This window comes from Acinonyx jubatus, chromosome C1 (genome assembly GCF_027475565.1).
Source record: "Acinonyx jubatus isolate Ajub_Pintada_27869175 chromosome C1, VMU_Ajub_asm_v1.0, whole genome shotgun sequence".
NCBI lineage: Eukaryota > Metazoa > Chordata > Mammalia > Carnivora > Felidae > Acinonyx > Acinonyx jubatus.
The window spans coordinates 157,537,424-157,564,936 of NC_069381.1; the positions used below are offsets into that span (position 1 = coordinate 157,537,424).

Genomic DNA, 27,513 nt, shown 5'->3' on the forward strand with positions numbered 1-27,513 from the left:
AATCATAAGCAAAACTTGAACTGTTTCCTAAGATCGATATAACCACTAATCAATTCCCTTTTTTTTTATTTTTTTTCAACGTTTTTTATTTATTTTTGGGACAGAGAGAGACAGAGCATGAACGGGGGAGGGGCAGAGAGAGAGGGAGACACAGAATCGGAAACAGGCTCCAGGCCCCGAGCCATCAGCCCAGAGCCTGACGTGGGGCTCGAACTCACAGACCGTGAGATCATGACCTGGCTGAAGTCGGACGCTTAACCGACTGCGCCACCCAGGCGCCCCTCAATTCCCTATCTTTTAAGAAAATTCTAGTATTAAAACCAATCACTGTGGAGCGCCTGTGTGGCTTAGTCTGTTAAGTGTCCAACTCTTGATGTTGGCTCAGGTTGTGATCACAAGGCCCTGAGATCAAGCCCCAAATGGGTCTCTGAGCTGAACGTGGAGCCTGTTTGGGATTCTCTCCCTCTGCCCCTCCCTCCCTCTCTCTCAGAATAAATAAATTTGAAGAAATACAACCAATCACTGTGAAAAATAAACAATCACTGCTATCTAACTATATAAGCTGCTTTTTTGGGGGGGGGGACAGAGAGAGACAGAGCATGAACGGTGGAGGGGCAGAGAGAGAGGGAGACACAGAATCGGAAACAGGCTCCAGACTCTGAGCCATCAGCCCAGAGCCTGACGCGGGGCTCGAACCCACGGACCGCGAGATCCTGACCTGGCTGAAGTCGGACGCTTAACCAACTGCGCCACCCAGGCGCCCCTATAAGCTGCTTTATAACAATACACCTATATTCCTGAACCTCATTCCATGTTTTGGGTTGAATGCTCCCAGTTTACAAACTGTCTTTTTGGTGTGTATGCAATAAATACACTTTTACTAATCACTGCTTCCATGATTCATTGGTTTTCTGTTCTTTCTGAACTTTTGAGAAGTTTAAAAATTGAAAGTCTCTCAGTTTAGCTTCTAACTTCAAGATGATTGAATACCATCTGTACCATTTGGCCATGTTTTCATTCTCCTGAGAAGTTTTGTTAAATGGAATCTGGAATCCCCCAGATGATTCTTCTTCTTTTCCTTCTCCTTCTCTATAGTTTCCATGCCCGGCATAGAACCCAAAGTGGAGCCCAACGCTTGAACTCACGACCCTGAGATCAAGACCTGAGCTGAGATCAAGGGTCAGACACTTAACCAGTTGAGCAACCCAGGCACCCCTGGAATCCCAGAGATTCTTATTTTCTGCTTCTGTGGAGAAAAATTAACTCATGAGTGAAGTGCAGATGCCGAGTTAAAAGGGTGAAGTTAACTGGGAACAAGGAGTAGACACTTTAAGGAAGAAGAATAGGGACACAATGACATTGTTAAGGAACTGCTAGTTAAAGATCACAAAGGAAGAGAAGCAGTATAAAGTTAAACAGGAAACGTTTGCAGCACCCAGGAACCAAAAAAATCTGAAAAAATAAAACTGGAAGATTTGGTGATAGTTTATTCCTACAGGTTTACTTGTACCTTTTCCCCCTCTGTTGTATGTCCTGAGAAGCTAACCCTTACGGACTAGATCAATTATCCTCTGGCTTCTGGTTAGGGTCAGCCATTTGGGACTCTGGACAGGAGACTGGAGACGAAGAAAGTACAGCTGGGATATTCATCTTGCCTCTCATTCTCCCTGTGGGGTTGCTGCAGGCTGGCTGTGTCCCTCAACTCAAGGCCATAACCTCAGTCATACTGCCCTCTTTACATAGCTCTGTCTCTGGATTCCAGTAACCCTCTTTCCTTCAGGCCTGGGCACTGCAAAATCCTTGTGGTTTCCCACACCCAGCCCACAACTTTGTAAATAGTCCAGTTCATTGCTAAATTGCCCAGTTGGAGTGTACCACCTGTTTCTTGCTAGGACCCTGGCACACTCAGTTTGATTCATCTCCCCAACAAACTTTACTGAGTAACTATTACATGCCAAGGAAGAATATAATGATAAATTAGACAATACTCTCAAGAGGGCAGTTTGGGGAGCGGAGACAGCCACAGGAACAGATGTTTATATCACATCTTGATAAATGATGCAGCCAGGCATGGGATGGGGAGGTGAGTAGGTGGAGGCATAAAACAGAGGCAGGAGCAGATTCAGGGAAGGTTTCTTGGTGGAGATGGGAGTCAGGAAAATTTAGAAGCGAGCATGTGGATAGAGTGGTCATCTGGGTGAGAAGTTTACAACCATGGACATCAGGGGGGTAAAGGTGTGAAAGGATGAGTGGAGGGCTAGGTTGGGCCAGACCATTAGAAAACCTTGTACTGCGGGGAGGCGTCCTTTTTTTTCCATTTGCTTACTCTCCCTCTGTTTCTCCACCAAGGGAAAAATGATGACCTAGGTGAAGTGTGCAGCCTCCTACTCTTAACCCTTGATCCTGCCCTACCACCAGGGCTTGACACTCCTGCTTCCTGGGCTGAAAACTGGTCTTTTCTGTTGAAAAGCACTTCCATACAGCACCTGCACATTCTCAGGGCTTTCAAAATGGCACAACGACACAATACGGTAAACCAGTCCTTGGAGATGAGCTACAGGCGACGGCTAGAAGTGAACGTTCCCAAATGCATTCTAGAAGCCCTAACAGCCAGAGCCACGTTTTCCTTAACAGCAGCAGATGACAACACCACGTCCCTTGTCTAATGGAGAAGGGTGACAATGATGCTGGAAAGAGGGCAAAAGAGTGAAGAGGCTTCACTTCATCAAAGCAGGGCTTTGTTACAAATAGGTTTGTGCAGGTGAGCGCATTTAAGATCTACTATTTCTGACACTATATAGGCAAGTCCAGGGTCCAGACGATGTCTGTCTTCCCTGTCGAAAGCTCAAACCGCGAGTAGTTTGCTTTGCTAGGTAGGGCCTCCTTGGCGCATTCCTGGCATCGAAGACGGCCAATCCTCAGGGCTGGGGCTCTGGAGGCTTCCTTAATCCACATCGACACACAGTCCCATCTCTTATAACCTAGAGCGAGCACCACTGCCTTCGTCTCCCCACAAATAAGAGACGAGGGCAGAGTCAAAAGCAAGCGCGGGCATGGAATCCTCCGCGCTCTCTCGCTCTCAACAACGAACTGAATCGGTTACCGGATGCTGGGCCAGGGGGCGGCCCGAGATCTCGGGGGTGGGGCGGGTTTCTGAGCGCGAGCTGCCCACCCTCGGGAGGCCCCACACTCCGGCAGGCCCGCGAGGAAGCCCCTCCTCCCGGGCGGAGACGGCTCCCAGGAGTGCCCGGAGGCCGCCGCCGCCGCCTGGCAGAATTTCTGTCGCTGCTGAGGCGCGGAGTATGGGGCTCTGATGGCCATGGACGGCTACAGGGGCTTTCTGGGGCTGCTGGTGTCGGCGCTGCTCGTCGGCTTCCTGTCCGTGCTCTTCACCCTCATCTGGGTCCTCCACTACCGGGAGGGACTCGGCTGGGATGGGACCGCGCTCGAGTTTAACTGGCACCCGGTGCTCGTGGTCACTGGCTTCGTCTTCATCCAGGGCATCGGTACTGGGCACCTCCTGGGAGGCAGCGGGGAGGGACGCGCCGGCCGGGCTCCCCGACCGATCCCAGCCGAGTGCGGCTGACGTGGGCGAGCGAGGGGGTGCGAGGGGGAGCTCGGCGAGCGCGGGGGGCCGGGGGCCGGGGGCCGGGGCGCGGAGACGGCCGGGCGTGGCGGCGGGACGGAGCCCGCAGCCACGGGCGCGCGGAGCCTGCCCCGGGCCGACGTGGGCGAGCGGGGAGGGGCGGCGCGGCGGCGGCGCGCGAGGCGCGGGCACCGCCACGAGATGCTTCGCGGGGGGCGGCTGGGCACAGCTGCGGCGGAGCGGGTGGCCCGGCGCGCTGGCCCCACTTGGTTAACTCTTTGCTGCGAGGGGGCGCGGGGCGCACGTGAGGCAGCCGCGTGACGCCAGAAAGCGGAGCGGAGGAGGGAGGCCGCAGTGCGGAGCGTCCCTGGCCCCGAAATTTGCCCCCGTGGACGGAGCCTGCGCAATCAGGGGTGCCGAAACGCTCTTTAGGCGAGGCCTTCCTCTGAACTTTCTTCCCAGCTGCAGATTAGGAGAGGAAGGCGGAAAGGGTAGGGCGAGAATTGGTCTCCTGTTGCCCCATCCTCAGGCCTGAGTGAAGGTGGTCGGGGTGAGCGAAGCATCAGCTCTAGTCTCGCGTCTCCTAGAGCGTTCATTTCAGTCCAGCCCAGGAAACTGCCAGGACTCAAAAGGGGGTTAGGCTGCCCTGCCTTCACAGACTTGTTTTTGTGGCTTCCGACCAGCGAAAGTTCTCCCGCGGGGCTTCCTGTTGGGCGCTGGCCTTGAAGTGGGGCGGGAGCTGGCAGGTGGGGCTTGCGGGTGCCTGGCTCCCGGAGATGCTTGTGCTTGAGACATCCCTGGGGTTTGCTGTGTCCACGTTTGGCCCCACGAGAGTGCAGCTCCGGGCGTGTACTCCTGCTCTGGGATGAGGCTAGCCCAGAGGGAGGGTTCAGTGGATGACATATTTCGTTTTTGTTTTTGTTTTGAGCTATAACTGACATACAACATGTTTCACGTGTATAACATGGTCATGTGTAAGATTATATGTGTGTGTCGTAGACTCTTAAGTCTAGAGTTCTCTTCTGGCCAGCAGAAGAGCAGACACAGGATGAAAGCAACAGATGGCTAATGTCCAGGAAAAAGACAAGAGCCCCGAATAAGGGTCCTTGCCCCGTATTTATTCAGATCAGAAGGCTTGCAAACGTGATGGGCGTGCACAAAGAGACAAAGAAACTAGGAACTTTAACTTGGGGATGTGAGGGAAGAGGGGGGTTTTGAAGAAATACAGTTTTGGGGGTTTGGGGTTTGGGTCAATATAAAACAAAATCCGGGCACCGGGCAGATGGGTAGATGGTTGTTAACAGCAGACAGGAGGCGCAGTGCCTGTTTATCTTAGCTAGCCTAGGGGATGAGACAGATAGGGGGAATAGCCTCAGGGTGAATAAGGCACCTTTCTTTTTGTTAACCATCTCTGCTTCCGGCTGCTTTGCCTGCAGCAGCACAGCAGTCCATAGTCCAGTTCACCAATTTACCTAACCTGGCCCTATTCTCCTGTGAAAGCAGCTTTTCTGCTATACTACTAAATTGGGGGTGCTTTCACCCTGAACATCTAATCTTGTTTATTTCCTATACCTATGTATCAGGCACCTTTGCACCGTTTCTGTCTCAGGCCTTTGCCTCTCCCTCTCTATTTTGGGGACTCTGCACCCCCTCTCTTTTGGGGTGTCTTTGCACCTCCCTACTCCTGGCACCTTTGTGCCTCCCTATTCTTGGGGTGTCTTTGCATTCCCCTATTCTTGGAGTGCCAATCTGGCTTACCCAAACTCAGGTGTGAGCACTTTATGACTTTGTATGTCATTATGCCTTGTTAACCCATTGGTGTAAGCCCGGGGGATTCCTAAGCTTATCCCCCACACATGTGATTTATAAATCGAAGCGGTCACCCCAGTAAGTCTCATTAACTTCCAACAGCTCACGTAGCTACGCATTTTTTTTCCTTGTGATGAGAACTTTTAAGATGTACCCCCTGAGCAACCTTTAAGATCTACTTTCTTAGCAATGGCTCAAATATACAATATAATATTATTAATGTAGTCACTATGCTGTACCTTACATCCCCTGGACTTATTTTATAACTGGAAGTCAAGTTTTTTGACCGCCTTCACCCATTTTGCTTGTCCACCCCCCTCCTCCTTCAATCCATGGCAGTTTTTATTGTGGTTGTGTGTGGTATTGTGTGTGTGTGTGTGTGGTATTGTGTCCTGACAGTTTCCTTCCTCCGCTGTTTGGCTGGAGGAACCTCCAGCCAGTGGCGCAAGGGCCATTTCTTTGTAGGCACTTTTCGAAAAGTGAAGTAAAGGCCTTGCAGACAAAGTATTTAGAAGAAGGTAGAAAATGGTGAGCTGAGGTTATACCTCAGAAAATAATGGACAGACGGGGCGCCTGGGTGGCTCAGTCGGTTAAGCGGCCGACTTCAGCTCAGGTCATGATCTCGCGGTCTGTGGGTTCGAGCCCCGCGTCGGGCTCTGTGCTGACAGCTCAGACTTGGAGCCTATTTCGGATTCTGTGTCTCCCTCTTTCTCTGACCCTCCCGTGTTCATGCTCTCTCTCTCTCTCTGTCTCAAAAGTAAATAAAATGTTAAAAAAAATTTTTTTTTAATAAAAAAGAAAATAATGGACAGAAGTGTAAAGGCTTCAGAAAGAGGTGCCACCGGCCGAAACCTCTAGCTCTGTCTCCGAGCGGGCTGCCTTTTCTACAGCCATATCTGGCTCTCCGAATCAAACAAGCTAACAGAAAAGCTCCGACCTCATTTCTGAAGAAAAGATTTTTGTTTCCATTTAAAGCTCGTGCTGCAGCCTTCAGCAGGTGTGGCCAGCATTCTCCCACTCTGGGATGTAGTGGCAGACAAGTTGCTAATGCTTCCCTTACCTGGGTTGTGACAGGCATGCGGGTGCGCCTGCCATTGGCCAGCCAAGTTATTTCGTTACATAAGTCCCAGTTATTTTGCCAGTGACCTAAAACGAGAAAAACAGACTCAAGTCCCAAAGTCACTGTCATCAAAAACACTCTTTCCTTCGTGGTGGGGCCCTTCAGTTTGGCCAGAGCTGTGAACATCTCCTGTTTGCTCCAAATAGTGGCAACAGTCTCTTCATCTTTTCCAACCAGCCCTTCAGAGCAGCTCCTAATACCAGGAAACTTTCCAGAGTCTTCTCATAGTTGAGGGTAAGGGAAACACAGATGATATTAGCTGTTTCCTGACTTACAAGAGAGGAGACAGTCACCAAACAATCGCTGGCATTTATTGAATGCTTCCTGTATGCCCACTGAGTGCGTTCTTTCACAGTTATGTAAGAATAAACCAAGACACAAAGCAGTTAAGTACCTTACCCAGGGAAGTAGTATGTTTCCAGTGGCTCTATTTTCAAGGTTCATTTCTCTGCTTTTATGGCAATATGCTTATTTTCTGCAAAGTATTCTTAAGAGAAGCAAAAAAAGGTTCATCTCAAATACACTTTGAAATGGTTTATTCGTGTTAGAGTCCATTAGAGTTTTCCTAAAAGTTTAGTTTCTTGAAACTTTGGACTTTTCTTAATCTGTTCATACTGACTTTTGAGCAAAAACGTGTGAATGGATATTTTGGAAATGGTCATCTGTTGCTTTTATGCAAACCTTGTTTCCCCTAAGCTAAGTTACGGGCTTTGTATTAGTTTTGGAATGTTTGTTCTGTCAACATTCCCCATCCTGTTTACTATTTGGATTCCAGACTTGGAAAGCACTTTAATCAGATAATGTATTTCATTGACATAAACATAAGCTTTTTCATACATACAGGCACATGCGTTGTATTACTGAGTTCTTACGAATCTTGGTCACCCCACACTTGCTCCTATCCAGCAGGACGAGGGCTCTGGTTGCAGGGCCAGTGTTAAAGAGTTGGCTTTGTAAGCCAGGAGGGAAACACACATTACAGACTAGCCATGTTAAAACAGACTTCTTTACTGTTTCAGTGAGGAAATATTTAGGTTTTGCTCTTTCAGATCCCTAGTAATGAACACAATGAAATGGAGTTTGTCTGTGGTGCACAAATATTTAGAGATGAGGAGGGGAAGGCTGAAATCCAGTTATTACTCTGAGCATAAAATGCCTTACAAATATAATACACGGACAGTAGACAACATGTAAAACCATTTGAGAACAAGTAAAGAGTCCTGTGAAGCACCTTTAAGAAGTAAGCTCTGGAGTAAGCACAAAAGTTACAAAATAAATGCCCGTGTGTGTGTGTGTTGCGGTGATGGGGGGAGGGGGGCAGGTACATGCATACCTAAACGCACATAGTCCAAATACATTTGGGGAAATCTATGTATTCTAAAATAGAATATAACAGACAATAGGACATCTAAAACTGAAATAAAATTTTAAACTAGTGGGAAACCTAGCGAACATGAATGAGGAAGAATTTCAAAGGGAACTTGAGAAGAGGCTTTGTACTTCTCTTAAAAGGAATGTTTCCCATGAAATAAGTACACTGCCAGGAGATCAGAGAAACAGCCCTTGAAAAGAAGGCCACAGAAAAGATTGAAACAAACCCTCTCAAAGTGGCAGTTGACCTTTTAAAAGGTTCAGCAGGGTGGAATATGTTATTTGGTAAAAGGTAGAAAATTCAAGTATAAATTGGGTGAATAGAAGCCTCAGCAATTCTATACTCCTTCCCTTTCCACATGCAGAACTCTGCTTACTGTATAAACTGAAGGAAGAGAAATTGAATAGTATGGTGATCTCAAGTTGGCTTTGTGAGAGAATCTAACTACATTTAAGTAACATTTAAAAGACTAAGAAAAAGAAATTGAGTAGGCCTTAAATTAAGGCAGTTGGCATAGCCTAATAATGTATCTCAAAATGACCAAATCCAAGTCCACTTAAATATGATTTGAAAAGGCTCTTGGCGTAGCACCTGGCAAAGAAGATGGTGGAGAAAATGCCCCAGATACCTACTCTAAACCCAGCCTTGAGGACACTATTAATAATAATACCTACCAATTTTAGGGAAATGAGTGTTTTTACAAAGCATGAAGACACAATTCAAGGCAACCCAAAACACATTTTTTGTTATAAATACATGCAGATCTCTTTGTAATGTAACTAATAAAAATGTTTTAGAAACGATTACTTTGCTCACTGTTGTATATCTGGCACCTAGAATAACAACTAGATCTGGCAACTGGTAGGCCAATAAATAGCAATTGAATGACTGAGTGATTCGTTCTGTAACAAAATGCAATTTTACTCATAATGATAATAATAACATCTAAAGTAAATGTGCTCTCCCTCCCCCCTCAGTGATTATCCTGTTCAGCCAGTTTGGCAGTACTGGTTTATTAGGGAAGAATGGGTGTCATATTATATTGGAAATGCATCTTTATTCTAAAGGCCTCAGGGTCATTAGAATGTTGCTAAGTACGACCTGTGCCTCCTCTTGCCTATCTAAAGACATCATCACTTCAGTCCTCCCCTTTTCCTTCTGCACCACTAAGTTTCTCCCCCCCCCCCCCCCCCGCCATGGATTATTTCTAACATGTTACAATTTCTATCATCCTAAAAACAACCGTACTCTTAACCCCATCCTTCTGGATGTTCATTCAGTCATCCTGGATTCCTCTTTCCCTATCACACTTCTCACCCAGTCCTTCAGATAATTATATAGATGCCAAACTTAAAATACAGTATTACCCAGATTCTGACCATTGACTATTTTAGTTATTTATTCACTCATTGGCTTCTCCTACTAAAATGTAAGTTCTGTTGTCTGGTTTCCTCACTGCCGTATCCATGGTGTGTAGAACATTACCTAGCATGCAGTCAGAATTCAATAAATATTTACTAAATTAATGCAAGTTTGGGCAGTCCTCTAAACCAGGGGCCATACCTACAAGGATGGTTTATAAAGTAAATATGTGAAGTGGATTAGGTGTGTAGCACCCACGAGAATGTCTTTCTGTGTTCAACTAAACATTCAGACACACAAGACTGCCAAGATCACACTGGGCACCAGCCCACTTAGGAGGATGTAGGATAGGAACCAGAGCTTGCTAGCGTGACTGCATCGGGTATCCTTTTTCTTTTCTTTCTTTTTTTTTTTAAAGTGATTTAAAAAAATATATCTTGAGAGGGAGAGAGAGAGTGTGTTTGGGGAGGGGCAGAGAGAGAGGGAGAGAGAGAGAATCCCAAACAGGCTCTGAACTGTCAGTGCAGAGCCCAACGTGGGGCTCAATCCCACGAACCATGAGATCATGACCTGAGCGGAAAGCAAGAGTCTGATGCTTAACCAACGGAGCCACCCAGGTGCCCCAAACAGGCATCCTTTCTGCAGTGGTTCATGTAGCAACCATATATCCCCCCCATAAACTAGCCTCTCTGCAGGTGACAGTTTATTCACCAGGAGATGAGATCTGCATTGGTGGGATCAGAGCTTTAGGTCTCCATGCCCCAAAGCAGCCAGTATCTCTTGCAATACTCTATAGATCTGGCTTCCAGTGTTCCTGCAGGGGATATATACTGAGTTGAACAGTGTCCCCCAAAAAGATATGTCCAAGTCATATTCTTAAGGACCTGTGGATGTGACCATAGTGTCTTTACAGAAGTAAAGTTATGGGTCTCAAGATGAGATCGTCCTGATTTAGAGTGGGCCCTACATCCAATGACTTGTGTCCTCAGAAGGGAGAAGATTGGAGACACAGACACAGAGAGGGGAAGGCAATATGAAGATGGAGGCACAGATTGGAATGATGTGTCAACAAGCCAAGCAACACCATGAACTGCCAGCAGCCTCCAGAAGCTAAGAGAGAGGTATGGACTGGATTCTCCCTCAGAGCCTTCAGAAGGAACTAGTCCAGCCAACACCATGATTTTGGGCCTCTGGCCTTCAGAACAATGAGAGAATACATTTATTGTTACTGGAAGCCACTCAGTTTTTAGTAATTTGTTATGCTAGCCCTAGGAAAGCAACATAGGGTATAACAGTTATCATTGCACTCTGGGAAGCCCAGAGTTTGGCATTCTTATCACGTATTTATAGATTTTTCATTACTTTTCCCAGTCTAGACACAGTTTACCAATCAGAGGGTCATTTTATTGTGAGCAGTGTTTCCTAATAACATTAGTGTGAAGCTACGTTATCTGTTAACTAAGACCATTAACGAAAGGTCAGATCCGCATACAGCTGAAGGGAAATGCCTTCTGTGTGTGCATGTTGAGGGTGGAGGGAAGACTGTAAAGAACTGGAGAGTGTCTACTTTTGACAAAATAGGAAACCTCTTAGCTGCAGCAGATTGTGGCTCTATGGGGACGCCAGCCCCGAGTGGCTAGAGCTTCCCATTATCCAGGAGAATACAGATTTAAAAAAACTGGTTCAGTCTAAAAGTAAACCAGCCACAAAGTGAAAACAGAACCCCCCAAATATTGTGCTGACCAAACAAAACACATCCATGGACCAAATCCACTCCATACCTCCCAGTTTACAAGTGACTTTCTGTCTTGACTTTGTGGGATTTAAATTTTTCCCTTAAAAAGAATAATCTTCTCTGTTGGGAAAATAGACCAGAAATGTTTTTTTATAACGTTTTTTTTTTCTTCCAGGAGAAACTTTCTTAAAAGGTAAAAATAGGCTTTGAAAGAACTGTACAGACTTTGGCTGTACTTTTCTAAGTTTGTTCATTCATCCAGTTTTCATATATCATCCTATTTAATTAGCATACATTTATTAAACACTTACTGCATGCCAGACACTGTGTAAAACAAATAAGTAAAATGTAGCCCTGTCTACAAGCTGTTCCCATTTAAGTTTGTTAGAGCTGAGTTACAGTTTTCTTCTAGAAAACCTGAGCCCTAGATATTTAGAGCTGGCTAAGATTTGACGTTCAGCTCCTAAGTTTAAAGATTGTCTGACTAGGGTCAAAGAGGTGATATCAGAGCCAGTACCATTTCTAATTTGTTACATAATATCGATGTGAAGCATAAGAAAATATAGCTTATGTTTCTACAATGCAGAGTTTCTGGGTATTTAAATATCTAGCAATTAATTGAATTTTTCTCTCTTCACACACTCTTCGATACCAGGTAGCCACCTGTGTGATGATTTCAGTCACTTTAAAGAGATGCTTCAGTGCCAAGATACTAAAACAAATCTACCAAATCATCCAAATCACTTCCTACATTTTGATTCTCTAAAGGTCGAGACGGTTTGAATACACAGGCATGTTCCAAAGCTCAGATTCTTTTCTTTTCTTTCTTTTTTTTTTTTTTTTTTTTTGCAGTGGCAGGTAGATTTTTTTGGACTGGGACACACTGGGGACCCTCACCCATGGCAGGGAGTGGCGGTGAGGTTGAAGACAAAAGTCTGATGGTCACTTGTGGTAGAATGGCGAATTCTGGTTGTGCTGGATGAAGATGGAGCCGAGGGCCAGGCTGGCTGGTAGCTGCAAAGCCCGACTCTCCTGCCAGGTGCACTGCACAGGGAGCTGGGCAGAGGCAAAGAGGGCAGGGGCTGGACGCAGAGCTTGGGGGTGCATGCGGTGCAGGGAGGAAGAGTCAGAAAATAAGTCCGTTGGTTAGTATGTTGCATCTGCTTTTGCAAGGGCTTTTGTCAGGCCAGGTCACCACCAGGCTGGAGGAACCCTATCTGGGTGGGCTGATGGTGGCTGTGCACTGCACAGGGCTGTGGCCATGACAGGTACCGCAGTGCCGGAAACGCGGAAGGTGTTCTGAGCGCAGCCTAGGGCCGGCTAAGGGGGTCCACAGCGAGGTGGGCGGTCCCATAAGCAGGCCTTGGTATTGGCCGACCTCTGCGGTCCCTGCGAAAGCTGCTGCTGAGCCCGCCTCCTGCAGGGTTGTAAGTACTTGGGGTGGGAACATCTGTTTGGCCCTGCCAGCAGCCACTAAGAGGGTGCCTGGGCGACTGTGCCCTCCGGGGCTCTTCTGCATGCTGAGGAGGGGAGCTCCTGTGTGAACAGTCAGGCTCTGCTGTTGCGCAGCTGACGTCAGCCTGGTCAGGTCACTGTGCTCCCTAAGCCTCCGTTTCTCACCCTCAGGTAAAACTTTCTTGAGCTGTAGGAAAAGCTGGTGCTTCTCTTCCTGTAGGGCCCCAAGCTTCTCCTGCAACTTCAGGATTTGTTCCTTGTTCTCCTCTAGCGACATTCTCTCTGCCTGTAAGGGTTAAATTGTAGTGTAGGGCTAACGCTTAGCTTGAAAAATAACAGCTTTGTGTTGACACTGAAGGTTAAGAGATAACAGCCTTGCTTTGTTCTTGTAAACTACCCCTCATACTCTTGTAAATTAGGCTTCACCAATTAAGGAAACAAAAGTTCAAAGAAAAGAGCATCAGAGGCAGGGTCAAGGAGATCCACTGGTTGCAACTTGGAGGCAGAAAGTCTAAAATAAACACCTCATTAGGCAACTGTTTCTAACTCACTGGCAACTGTTTCTAACTCATCTGGAAACTGTTTCTTTGTTCTGTTCCCAGGTGATGATAAAACGATGTGATCGGTTATAGAAACTCTGTACCCCGGCTGTTTGGGGCCGCACTCTTATCAAGAGTGTTGGTCCCGATAGGTCGGCCTTGCCTCTCATTGTAATAAACTTTGTTGTGACTGTCACTGGTGCCCGTAGCATTCTGTTTCAGGAGTCGTGTGGATGCCACATGCCGTGTCCTTTTTCTCCCTTCTCCCTGTTCTTCCTTCATCTTCTGTTCCATCGTCTTGTCCACCTCTTCTTACTCCGCTGGCCGCTTGCGCTCCCACTCCATTTTGTGTGCTGGTGCAACGCCCGGCCACGACGTTGGAAAGCTTGGGGCGCTCCAGGAGCACAGGCGTGGTGCTTTTGAGGACGCTTGGGCCGGGGGCGCCCGGCTCTGCCACTGACTGCCAGACCTCGACCTGGGCCTACCCGGAGGCGGGCGCCCAGGGCTGGGCGGGGGTGGTTTGCGCCGGGGCAGCCCAGGCGGAAGCCCGCCGGTCAGTCCGCGGCCAGCCAACGCAGCCCGGGTCACGTGCCCGCGCCCCCCCCCCCCCCCCCCCGCCCCAATCCAGCCTCGGGTGCTCCGGCTAGCGCAGCTCTAGCAGGCCGGGGTTCCAGGCATTCGTGCTTCAAAGTTCAGGTTCTCTTTGACAGCTACCGTAGGAATCTTTCCAAGAAGATTATTTTAAAGGATTCTCTGCTTTTACATTTAAACTGGAGATCTTTGCATAGAGTCTGGTACATTCTTGGGTGCATGGGGAAATTAGTAAATCCTGCTCTGAGCGTATACCAAGGATGTCAAAATAATACCTCATTCAAAGGGTTAAGGAAAGTGTAACGCATACGCCATATTTAAATAGAATTTGTAAGTGTTTTAAAATTCCACTGTACTTCAAACAATTACTCCTATTTTATTTGGGGGTTCATTTATTAAAATTTTTTTTCAACGTTTATTCATTTTTGGGACAGAGAGAGACAGAGCATGAGCGGGGGAGGGGCAGAGAGAGAGATGGAGACACAGAATCGGAAACAGGCTCCAAGCCATCAGCCCAGAGCCTGACGCGGGGCTCGAACTCACGGACCGCGAGATCGTGACCTGGCTGAAATCGGACGCTTAACCGACTGCACCACCCAGGCACCCCTATTTGGGGGTTCATTTAAAGCATACGTCAAGCTGTTAAGTGGGCCCAGGTGTAGACTACCTTTTACTTGCTTGAAAGGACCACTTGGTCTTACACTTGGATCAGCAGTACAGGTTGTCTTGAGTTTTTGATTTGTGCATTTTCAAAGAGGATCTGCTCATTTGCTGGGAAATAATGAATTACTGTACTTTTTAATTTTTTTATTTTTAAGTTTTTATTTATTTTTGAGAGAGAGAGAGCACACGTTGGGGAGGGGCAGAGGGAGACACAGAATCTGAAGCAGGCTCCAGGCTCTGAGCTGCCAGCACAAAGCCGGATGTGGGGCTTGAACCCACATACTGTGAGATCATGACCTGAGCCCAAGACAGATGGGTAACTGACTGAGTCACCCAGGCGCCCCTACTGTACTTTAAAAAATTTATTTATTCAACAAACACTTAATGAAGTCCTACTATGTACCAGGCTGTGTGCTAACTGCTGAGATATGACACTGAACAAAGTAGACACGCCCCTACCTTCATGAATCACAAGACTGAAACACGGAAGAACTAGAGTCAAATTGTTTTCTATGTTTGGGGACATTTCTCCAAGTGCCTCTCTCTTCACATACGCTTTGACAGATCTAAAATTTGTATTGCCTATAGATAGTTTATGGATGGAAAGCTGGTGTCAAACCAGAGATTACATCTTAGAGAATGTATATTTTCACACATTCCTGCATTGATCATGCAGCTAGGAGCTGAGAAATTTTCTAATTAATTCAGTTCAAGTTACTATATTTTCGCCTTCATTTGTCCGAGAAATAATTCTACACAGGTGTTGATTTCCTTTTCCCTTTCCTTCTTTGCCTTCTTTTCTCTTTTCTTTCTTCTTTCTTCCTGGAGTGTTCCACTACCAATCATTTTTCTTCTGAAGAAGATTTAAAATGTATTTCTCACATATATATGTGTTCATGTTATGGTCTTGCCAACTCGGGCCTCTAACAGAAAACCCTTGTTTCAGTTACAAGTAGCCGTTTGATGCCGTTTCCCCTCCTCGTGGGCTTATGAGACGTTTTTCTTCCTTCTCACTGAACCTCAGGAATGGTGTCTAGGTAAATGCCAAGCCAAAAAAGCAAGAAATATTTAAATTCCGCTCTCCAGGCAGTTTTTATAGCTGTTGAGAGTAGCTTCTTGTTTAAGAAATGTGGTTTGCTTTGTTAAGATTGCCCTTTTCTCTGGGAGTCCACCGTATTTTTGTTATTTATACATCTTTAAAAACATGTAAACACTTTATGCAAATGTAACATTTTGCAGTTATCCTTCATTTATCTAAAGAACACTCTGAATGATAGTCAACTATTTATATTTGGCAGAATTTCCACATACCCAGGAGAGGCAGAAACTCCAGGCCTCACTCACATGAGAGCCCCCTCCAGTTTCCGCGGGCTGCCGACTTAGTGGCTGAGATTAATTCGCTATTGGGTTTGTGAACTTACAAAAATATTGTTTTAACTTGAAAAATAGTAAGAATTCTTTCAGTCATACGGAAAGTAACATAACATCCCCATGTATCCATCACCCTGATTTAACAGAGGTTCTGATTTTTGTCAACATAAAAAGGTATAAATTAGAACTCAAGGGTGGTAGGAAGAAAAGATTATACAGGATGATGGAAGAGGGTAAGCACCCTAACCTAAGCAAGAAACTAAAAGAGGAGATTGAAGAACTCTAAACTAGACCCAGGGGCTGAAACATCGTAACTGCCTGGGCTCATGCGGATGGGAGGGAAGCACCTCTCCAGCTCTAGAAGCCCCTTAGGATTTTCTCCGCTGGTAATAGGACAGTATGTTTTATTGGTAACCCCAAATCATCAATAAAAGATTACATTGTGTCCATTCATGCTACTGCTAGAGAAGGAAAGCTTGTGTGCAACCAGTCTGAAAGCATTTGAGTAAATGTGCAAGGTTCAAAAATCCAGTTTTAACACTCAAGGAGCAAAGATTTTAGTTTTGCAGGAAATTCAACACATTCCTCTATGATGCCTGTAGTATTTAGAAGAATAAAAATTCTTAACTGAACATTTTTTTTTAGGCAAGTGTTTTATTGAAGAACCACACACATGCAGAGAAGTACCTAAATCATAAGTTACATGTTTTTATAACATGAACACACTCACGTACCTGGATGGTGAAACAACATCCCAGGCACCCAAGAATCTTCCTGGTAACCATCGTAACTTCTCTCGGTCATGATAATTACTCCTGACTTCTAATATCAGAGGTTAGTTTTGATTTTGGAAATTTTTAACACAACAGGATCCAGATCGGGGAGAAAAAGCTGTTGTGATTTATTGTTCATAATTTGCTTTTCAAGCAAACATAGTCCACGTATTTCCTTTTCATACATAGATGTTCAAGTTCCCTCATCTAAGATAAGGGCAGTGCCTGGATGATAGGATGATGATGATAGCAACAATAATAATTATTTTTAAAATGTGAATTGAGATTAAGCAAGCTACTTAACATCTCTCTGCCTTAGCTTTCTCCTCTGTATAATGGTAATAGTAATCATACCTTCTTCACAGAGTTGAGGTAAAAATTATGATGAAAACATATAGAGCACTTAGCATGGTGTGTAAGGGTTCAGTTGTGTGTGTGTGTGTGTGTGTGTGTGTGTGTGTGTGTGTGTGTGTAATAAATCATGTTAACCCAGAAGAGGGTGAGATGTATTATTAGATTTTCAAATTATCCACATTTTTATTTTACTAATGCCTGATCACACAGATTGCAAAACGCTCCACTGTGTGGATGAAAGGTCACAAAGTCATGGGTAAAGAGACATTTGCTTTCCTTGAAACCTTGAGAATCATATATGTTTCATATGATTTATATGAAAACTTGAGAATCACATGTACATAGGGATATGTATATCCACTAATTCCAAGGAGAAAAAGCATAAGGAGGGGAAACCATGTGTCTGAGTTGACTTCAGTTTGACTTCTAGACTTTGATCAGCCTGAAGAAAGTATCTTACATTTATTTAAAAAAACACGCAAAAGTCACACACACAAATAAAATTAGTGAAATCTGAATTAGGTCAGTGGATTATATTGATGTCTGTTTTTTAGTTGTGATGTTGTACTATGGTTATGTAGGATGTTACCATTGGTAATATCAGATGTTATCAGCTGTGTGAGGAGTAGATGGGATCTGTCTGTATTATTTCTTACAACTGCATGTAAATCTACAATTATCTCAAAATAAGAGTTAAAAATCATACTTATGGAGCTACATGCTTTGAGCCCAGGGCTGTTCTAGGCTCAGGATACAAGGAGAAATAGCAAAATGCATTCCTTCCTTCAGAGAGGATGAAGTAAGGATGAGAAGGGACATTGAGCTAGATTTTAAAAGTACAGTTGACTCTTGAACAACATGGGTTTGAACTGTGCAGGTCCACTTACGGGTGGATTTTTTTTTTTTGGATAAACACACGACAGTACTGTAAATGTATTGTCCTTATGATTTCCTTAACATTTTCTTTTCTCTAGCTTACTTCCTTCTAAGAATACAGTACATAATGCATATACAAAATATGTGTTAATCAACTGTTTATGTTATCAGTAAGGTTTCCAGTGAACAGTAGGCTATTAGTAGTGAAGTTTTGGGGGAGTCAAAAGTTATATGTGGATTTTCAACTTAGTTGGGGTCATAACGTTGTTTAAGGGTCAACTGGTATACCTGGTTGCACTAAATGGCTTGAAAAGGTTCATTGAATATAGAAATGATTATCCAAAAAGTCTCCATGTCCTCGAGGAAATATAATCGATCAACATTTATAAGGTATCCATATATGCACTAAAATTAGTAAGTAGCAATCCTTCAGAGTTTGGACTAGATAAAAAGAAGACTGTCTTAATGGTGAGGGCTGTCAAGTGTTAAGGAATGGAACCAAAGAATACGAAGATTGACATCTTTTGCTGTAGGCTTTAAAGAGGCTGAACCCACATCTGTCTTTGTAGGTTTATGCCTTTGTGACTGAGAATGGACTAGATAATGCCATAAATTTCTGTGATCCTATGAAGTTCTATATATTTAAATTATAAACATCTGTAGTGGGAATATGCTTTTTTTTTTTTTCGTGCTGGAACTAAGCAATATACACTGCTGTTATAATGGAATCCACCTTCCAGAGGAAGTATTCTTCAGACTTTATCCACCTGTCATACATTTTCAGACCTCTAAAGTTTTCCTGACATGGACTGGAGGGGTGAGAATGAGGGTGGGTAGGGGCAGGATATTGTCTTCAGAACAAAAATTGCATGCTGCTTAACATGGCTATGTAATCTATTGCTTAAACCAGCACATTTAAAAAAATGCTATTCAAAAATGTTTTTGTTGAAGTTTAATCTACGTGCAGAAAAATGTACATATGGTGTATAGCTTGGTGAAATCTTCCCTCCTTGAACACCTATGTAACCAGCATTCAGACTGAGAAACAGAACATTAGCAGAAAGCTAGAAATCTCTTGCATGTTCCTTTTCAGTTACTATACCACTTCCTCACAAGGGCAACCATTATCCTGACTTTTCTTATTGCAGAGATGAGTTTTGCCTGTTTTTATAGTTCGTATAAATTGAATCCATATAGTCTATAACTGTTTATGTCTGGTTTCTTGACACCCACATTATAGGTTGATCCATATCATTGGGTGATGTTCTAGTTATAGATCATTCTCTTTGCTGTATATTATTCCATGGTGTAAATATATCACAGTTTATTTATTCATTCCGTTAATGATGGGCATTTGGGGAGTTTCTAGTTTGGGGCCACTATAAATAGTGATGCTAATAATATTCTAGTGCATGTCTTTTGGTGAACATATGTACATATTCCTTTGGGGCATATACCCAGGAGTAGAATTGCTGGATCATAAGTTATGCATAAGTTTAGCTTGAGTGAATACTGCTAGTTTGCCAGAGTGTTTGTTCCCATTTAAACTCCCATCAGCAGAACATGAGAGCTGTGATTGCTTTACATCCTTTGCAATACTTGGCATTTTTCATGTTTAGCCATTCAGATATGTGGTAGACATATTCTCATTTGATTTTAATTTGCATTTCTCTGTTGACTAGTGAAGTTGACATCTTTCTTATGTTTATCTATATTTGGATATACCTTTCTGTAAAATATGTGGATATACTCTTTTGTTCGGTTAAATCTTTGTGCATATATATATATATACATATATATATATATATATATTCCTTAGTCTGTCTTTTCTTATCAAACTATGACTATATGAGGAAACCAGGTCATAAGATTAATAATTTGGTTTTGGATGTGTTGAGTTTGAGATATTTGGAGGCACCTCTATAGAGATGTAAAGAAGCTGTTGGATTTTGTGGGTCTGGAGGTAAGAAGAAAGTTCGGGGCTTAAGGGGTTCCTGGGTGGCTCAGTTGGTTAAGCGTCTGACTCTTGATCTCAGCTCAGGTCTTGATCTCGGCGTTGTGAGTTCAAGCCCCATGTTGGCCTCCATGCTGGGCATGGAGCCTACTTTAAAAAGGTGTGAACTGGAGGTGAGAATTTGGGAGTCCCTGCCATGTAGGTAGCATCTCAGTGAAGGAGTGAATGAGATCACCCACAGAGAGTGTAGAGGGAGGAAAAAGTCTTAGAATTGACCCTGAGAGCCACCACAGTTTGTTCATAAGTCAGAAATAAAGAAGATGACGGCAAAAGAGCCCAAGAATGAACCCCTGAGAGGCAGGGAAGAGGGGAGAAGCAGAAGCCAGGTGAAAAGGGTTTCATGGAAGGGAGTGTTCGGCGCGTCAAACTGTTCAACTTGTGTTAATTAAAAACAACAATGCCACGTTCTGTCCCCTTTTGCTTCTTTCTAGCCATCATCGTATACAGACTGCCATGGACCTGGAAATGCAGCAAGCTCCTGATGAAATCCATCCATGCAGGTTTACACGCTGTTGCTGCCATTCTTGCAATTATCTCTCTGGTGGCTGTTTTTGATTTCCACAATGCCAAGAATATCCCCAACATGTACAGTCTACACAGCTGGGTCGGACTGACGGTCGTCATACTCTACATCTTACAGGTCAATGTCTCAGTATATTTGTAAGCATGATATGAAAAGCAAAACAGTTCAGATACTGTAGATGTTTTCTACACATTCATATCTCTTGGAAATAATCTTCTCATTCCCTTTAGGCCCTGTTCCATTTTGTTTCCATTGTAAGTATTCTTCCCTGAAGGGCCACCAGAACTGCAGAATTCAGTCTTTAAGCTTGAGCATGAGATTTAAAAAAAAATTTTTTTTAATGTTTATTTATTTTTGGAAGAGACAGAGAGAGAGAGAGAGAGAGAGAGAGAGCATGAGCGGGGGAGGAGCAGAGAGAGAGGGAGACACAGAATCGGAAACAGGCTCCAGGCTCTGAGCTGTCAGCACAGAGCCCAATGCGGGGCTCGAACTCGCAAACTGTGAGATCATGACCTGAGCTGAAGCTGGACACTCAACCAACTGAGCTATCCAGGCACCCTGAGCATGAGATTTTAAATATGGACATATCTATGTAGGGAAATTACTATCTCCATAACACCTAGACTGCCATTATCTGGACTTCAAGTTCCATGTGCTGAATAAACAAGCATAGGCAAGATTTCTTTCCCATATTCCTCTATCATTTTTCTTTTCTTTTTTGTTTTATAAAATTTTATTTTCATGTTTATTTACTTTTGAGAGAGCATGTGCACACATGAGCAGAGGAGGGACAGAGAAAGAATGAGAGGATCCAAAGTGAGCTCCATGCTATCAGCACGGAGCCCAGTGCAGGGCTCAAACTCACAAACTGTGAGATCATGACCTGAGCGAAAGTTGGGCGCTTAACCAACTGAGCCACCCAGGCGCCCCTCCTTTTTTTTTTTTTTTTAAGTTTATTTATTTATTTATTTATGAGAGTCAAAGAGAGAGAGGGAGAGGGGGTAGAGAGAGAAATGGAGAGAGAGAATCTCAAGCAGGCTCCACATTGTCAGCACAGAACCTGATGCCGGACTCATGACCTGAACCAAAATCAAGAGTCGGGTGCTTAACTGACTGAGCCAGCCAGGTGCCCCTGTCATTTCTTTTTCCTAACTTTATGAGTGAAGACATGAATTTTACTTCTTTGTTAGATTTTGAAGGCTCAGTGATTAGTTTAGTTTTCCCCTGTCTTTTCTTCACTTATTAAAAACACATACATTTGAGAGCAGTGTATATGAACAAAAGTTAATGGAGTGTGGTAAGGATTTGGCTATTCTAGGACACTAAAGTAAAAGGTGAATTTTTAAAATCTTTTTGGTGGTAACCATTTTGTTGAAAAATCTTTGTGAACTACGGCAATTCACTTCCCTTCCTTAGGACAGTATATAGCCAGCTATCTAATTGGGATATGAATGTGAACTTCACTTTTCTGTGAATATAGGAGAAGTAAGAAACTGAAATGAATAAAAAATAGAAGAAATTATAAATGAAATGAAAAGCTGGTTCTTTAAAAAAAATAAAAGAGATAAACCATTGCAAACCTGAGAAAAAACAAAATATACAACCTTCAAAATAAGAAAAAAATTAATCATAGATACAGATATTATTTTAAAATTAGGACAGATTGTTAAATTTTAATATATCATAATATACTTAAAAATCTTTAAGAAATAAGGATTCTTTTCTTGCCAAATATAGACTACCAGATTTGACCCAAGACGAATTAGAAAACCTAAACAGGATTGGGGCACCTGGGTGGCTCAATCGGTGAAGCGTTCGACTTAGGCTCAGGTCATGATCTCAGGTTCCCGGTTTCGAGTCCCACGTTGGGCTCTGTTGCTGAAAGCTCAGAGCCTGGAGCCTGCTTCAGATTCTGTGTCTCCCTCTATCTCTCTGCCCCTTTCCCGCTCACACTCTGTCTCTGTCCCTCTCTCAAAAATAAATAAACATAAAAAAAAAAAAAAACTAAACAGGACAATAAAATATTAGATGAAATTGGTAAGATCTTTTGAAATCTATCTCTAAAAAAGGCACTGGTCCAGACTGTTTTGTATCTTTGACTTTCTAGGAACGGATACTTTAAACTTTTCTAGCACACTGGGAGAAAACAAACTCCTCTTAGATGTGGAGCCACTGTGTACTACATCTTGACATCTAAGATGGCGGCCCCGATGATAAACACCTTTACTAACATCCAACAGCAAACACCAGCTTACAGTGTGAAATATTGAAGACATTTCCATTATATTCATAAGACATTGGTGCTTGCTACCTTTGTCATTCAAATTTATTTTAGAGGTTTTAGCTACAAGATAATGAAAAAAATCTGTGTAAGTAATAGAGAATTTGTGACTTTTTTTCAGTTTGCAAAAACAAATACATAGAATGTATGTCTAGTAACCCAGAGATGGTTAGAGTAATGAGTATTTGGGAAGGTGCGTGGATCTAAGATAGCCATGCAGGGGCACCTGGGTGGCTCAGTCGGTTAAGCATCCAACTTCGGCTCAGGTCATGATCCGACAGTTTGTGGGTTCGAGCCCCACATCAGGCTCTGTGCTGACAGCTCGGAGCCTGGAGCCTGCTTTGTATTCTACTGTCCCTCTTTCTCTGCCCCTCCCCCCCTCAAAAATAAATAAACAGTTAAAAATACTAAAAAAAAAGAAGATAGCCATGCATAATTCAATAACTTTTGCGTAAACTAGAAATAACCACTTAGAACAAGAAGTAGAATGCATTTATAATGTGAATATAAAATTATAAAATATGTAGGAATAAATTGAACAATGAAAATATAAAATCTATCGGTAGAATATGTAAAATACTATAAAATTTTATCGAAAAACAGAAAACATGGTATAATTAGAGAGATACCATGTTACTAAAAGAGAACAATTAATATAGAAATATCTTTCCCTCTTCAACTATATGTATAATAGAATTCTCATTTTAAGCCCAATAGTACTTTTAAACTTGCAGAGCAAATATCCAAGGATAATCAAACAAATGTTGAAAAAGAGGTGAAGGGAGACCTGCCTTCAAAACAAGCTATTAATGCAAGAGTAAACAAAATATAGTTATGGAAAGAACAGAGAGGACAGAAACAGTCCAAGTAGTACACGATTTTTTTTCTTCGGCACTTTGGTATTTCAATTTAGTGGAGAAAGAATGCTTATTTAATAAATGTTACCATCATAATTTGTTATCCATTTGGAAGAGACCAAACAAGTGAAAGGACTCTGTATATAACACAAAGGAAAAAAGATTCCTAAAAACCCAATGAGAAGAGAAAAAGACAATTAAGAAGCAAATAATCTATATAATCTGAAGTTGGGGAGTCCACAGGTTGACAAGAAATCCAGAAGTCATAAAGGAAAAAGAAGACATATTTGATTATATAAAAAATTTTTTAAAGTATATGGAGGGGGGCACCTGGGTGGCTCAGTTAGTTAAGCGTCCAACTCTTGATTTCGGCTCAGGTAATGATCTCACTATTTGTGAGATCGAGCCCCACATCTGGCTCTGTGCTGACAGCGTGGAGCCTGCTTGGGATTCTCTCTCTCCCTCTGTCTCTGCCCCTCCCCTGCTCATCCTCTCTCTCTCTCAAAATAAATAAGTAAGCATTAAAAAAAGAAAAAAAATTTTAATAACAAATTATGTGGGGCAAAACATACCAAAGTCAACAGAAACTGCACAAAGGGATATGGGGATAGTCATGTCATATATTAAGGCTTAATGTGTTTAATATGTAATATAAAAAAACGCCTAAAAATTAATGACAAAAAGGCAACCTCACAGAAAAATAAACAGAAGATTTGAACAGGCAGGTCACAGAAGAAACACTTAAATCACCAATCAACATATAAAATGTCCAACCTCACTAAGAAGCTAGGGAAATAGAAAATAAAACAACAATAAAATGTCATTTTCCCCCACAAGACTAACAGGACAACAATGGTGATGTTCCTTGCTGCCAAGGGTGTGAGTGGTCAAAGGTGCTCTCCACTTTTGCTTTTCCACTAGTGACAGGAAAATGCGTTGTCACCAAATTTTAGGGAAGTAGTGTGTTAATATCTACTAAATTAAAAAATATATATATATGCTTACCCTTTAACCTAGCAATCCCACATTTGGAGAGAGTGGAAATAAAATACTGTAACGTAAAGAACTCTAAAAAGGATTTTTTTTTTTAATATTTATTTTTGAGAGAGAAAGGGAGTGAGAGAGAGAGGGAGAGAGCCTGAGCAGGGGACGGGCAGAGAGAGAGGGAGACACAGACTTCAAAGCAGGCTCCAGGCTCTGAGCTGTCAGCACAGAGCCCGATGCGGGGCTGGAACTATGAGATCATGACCTGAGCTGAATTTGGATGTCCAACCAACTGAGCTACCCAGGTGCCCCTAAAAAGGATTTTTAGCGCAACATTGTTTATGCAAGCAGGAAACCAGAAGCCACTAAATATCCATCAAGAGGGAATGGTTAAATAATTTTTGATAAATCCATGGTGGATATCATACAGCCATTACAACGAATGTAGCCATGTCTACTGACCAAGAGTGAAATCATGATATATTCTTCAGTATAAAAAATACTGGAGAATAAGTAATATGTTTAGTAAAACGTCATTTAAAATAAAAAAGGAAAGAGAAAAAAAGCATGTATGTGTTTATGTGTAAAGAAAGGTATGGCAGAATACACCAACCCACTGCCACATTGTGGGAGTGGGTGGGATTGGTTTGGGGGCTTATTAAATTTTTAAATGTGTCTTGTTTGACTTGTTTGAACCTGTGGCTCTTTTGTTTCAAATACAAGTAAATCTTATGTTATATGCAAAGCATATATACATAATTTTTAAAACCAAACAAGCAGACAGGTGTCCCCTCACCACAGATTGTGAATACTCACGTTGTGCTTGGTGCCTGTGGTTGTTCAGGAACCAGGTGAACAGTTTCTTATCAGGAAAAGTTGACAACATTCCAACTTTATTCCTTTGCTGCATAAAAGCTATTTTCAAGTTACTTGCATTGCTTCTCCATACAAGTGACAGAACAGATCACCCAGATGTGCTCAGGGAGAAATTAAGTGAAAGCACATTTCCTTTCCCAGTGGAAAGAAATGAATTCTAGGCTTTTGGTAGGAGCTAAGCTCCCTACTTATTATGATTTACAGAGATTCCTGCCTCTGTATTCTTAGTTGCAAAAATTCATGAGCCACAAAAATATGCTTTGACAGAGACATACTTCTGTCAGATTTCTTAAGTTAAAAAAGGGAGGGGTGCCTGGGTGGCTCAGTCTAGCGACTCTTCCTTTCAGCTCAGGTCATGATCCCAAAGGTTGTGGGATTGAGCCCCGAGTCAGGCTCCGAGCAGAGCGCGGAGCCTGCTTAAGATTGTCTCTCTCTCCCTCTGCCCCTCTCTCACGCTCGTGCTCTCTCTCTAACGTAAAATAAAATAAATTAAAAATTTTTTAAAGTAAAAAGGGGAAGCAGTTTCTCTTTCTGAATCAAGACGAATTCTAGATCCTTGGAGCTGCCGCTTGTGGTTGGAGAACAGGAAGTTTCCACTTTCCTGGAGCGGGTGCAGGCGCTGGCTTGCTGCTGGCTTATGCGGTCACAACTGCCTGCACTTCAGTCTCCAAGTTTAACCGCGTGCAGACCATTCACCCGAGTTTGTGAAGTCAGTTTGTGCTCTTAGCACTGTTGGGGTTTGGCTTAGCTCCTTTGTTTAAAGTCAGGATTTACCTGCCAAGGGAAGCTAGTGTCCGGGTGCGTTCAGTAAATAGAGTAAGGAGGGAAGGACGGAGGTAAGCAACAAAGAATGCAACCAAAAAAGGCTGAAAGGTCTTCTTTCTTCCTCATGTTTACCTATGGGTTGTAAAGCATTTCAAGTGTAGAATTCTTTTCTGCTTGTGAAATCTAGCCTCTGGGGCATTTAAAAAAAAATAACAAACTATCTGGGGCTCAAAGTGTGCTCTTCACTGGGCTGTTTTCTCTGTATGTCTGACTTCTGCTTCCCTCAGTCTGTTGTCAGGACAGGATTGCTGAGAACCTTGAGCCTACCCCTAAAAGTAGAGAGCCCACCTTTCCTGAGTCCACAGATTAAACTCAGTAAAAATGTGTTTGGGTCCACTTGTGTCTTAGGTGTTCTCTTGAAGAGGCACTTTTACAGGGGGTTGGACCGACCCGGATCACCTACTCCCCTCCCACCCCTCCCCACCCGCAAACCCCAGCCCTGAAAACAGAATCACAGCAATGACTCCCCTGCAAAGCAGAGATCCTTTATTTACTCTTTTGAAGAGGAAATTAAGCTGAGATTTCTTTGTGACGTTCTTCCACCAAATTTTGCTGACACATATTTTCTTATTCTTTCATTTCATCTCTCTGAGGTATTCCTTCTCTCTGCTTCCGAGGCATCCTCTTAGAGTAGTTCTCAAAATCTAGTCCAGAGAACTCTGAAGCGGGGAGTGGGGAGTGGTAACCAAGATTTTCAGGTGGTTCTTTCTGTTCAAAGCTCTTTTCATAATACTAAGATGGTATTTATCTTTGTGTCAGTTTCTCAAAAGTGTTACATGGCCTTTTCCAGAGACTACATTATATGTGGTATCACATAAGCCTGAATGTGGAGACAAATAGAGGAACCCAATTATCTACTACTGAATCAGAACTTAAGGTGATTTGCAAATATGTAAAACATGCCACTTGGCATGTTTTTTGTTTCACATAATATAGTTATTTTTCCTAAGACATGCTACTTATGTAAATATGTAGTGAATTTATTGTCATTGTTAAATGAATAAATATTTTTAGAAGTTTCAGGTTTAATTTCTAATATGGTAGATATCAATAGATGTATAATATAATAAAAGCTCTTTGGGGTTCTCAATATTGTATGTATTTAGAAGTAATGAATCATGATAAAATTAACTCTTAGGATTCCACTATCCAACCTAATTTAGAAAACATAGAACCCCACCCACTTCTACTTCAATCCCATATCTGTCTAACTACCCCAACTTCTAATGGTAACCATTCTCTGGAAGTTTTTCTGTCATTCCCTGTTTTTCTTTACAATTTTTCTACATACTGTGAATCCCCAAACAATATGTTGTTTAGTTTTGCTTTTTTAATAAATTTTGAAAAACACAGTATCATAAGTATTCTATTGCAACTTTTTTTCATTCTACTGATTCAACTATCTTGATTCCTTAGCTATACTTTATTCATTTTTACTTTTGTATTCCATTGTTTAAATATACCATGAATTTACTTATCCAATCTCTTGCTATTAGACATTTGGGCTATTTTTAGTTTTCTGCTATAAACAATACTATATTGAACAT

General features: G+C 42.9%; 2 protein-coding genes and 1 pseudogene across 3 annotated transcripts in view; 2 read left to right on the plus strand and 1 right to left on the minus strand.

Moving 5' to 3' along the window:
• DCAF17 (DDB1 and CUL4 associated factor 17) overlaps window positions 1-3,035 on the plus strand; it is a 58,931-nt gene extending 55,896 nt beyond the window's left edge. For both annotated transcript variants that reach the window (XR_008295431.1, XR_008295428.1), the window contains one exon: window positions 1,096-3,035. The gene's annotated coding sequence lies outside the window, so the exon portion shown is untranslated. The remainder of the gene's footprint in view (window positions 1-1,095) is intronic.
• Window positions 3,036-3,172: 137 nt separating this feature from the next.
• Window positions 3,173-27,513, plus strand: part of LOC106988614 (plasma membrane ascorbate-dependent reductase CYBRD1) — a 34,524-nt gene continuing 10,183 nt past the window's right edge. Inside the window, exons 1-2 of the mRNA XM_027055505.2 lie at window positions 3,173-3,506; window positions 20,052-20,260. Coding sequence (XP_026911306.1) covers window positions 3,314-3,506; window positions 20,052-20,260 — 402 coding nt within the window. The 5' untranslated portion in view covers window positions 3,173-3,313. The remainder of the gene's footprint in view (window positions 3,507-20,051; window positions 20,261-27,513) is intronic.
• Window positions 11,129-16,388, minus strand: LOC106987849 (G protein pathway suppressor 2-like; annotated as a pseudogene).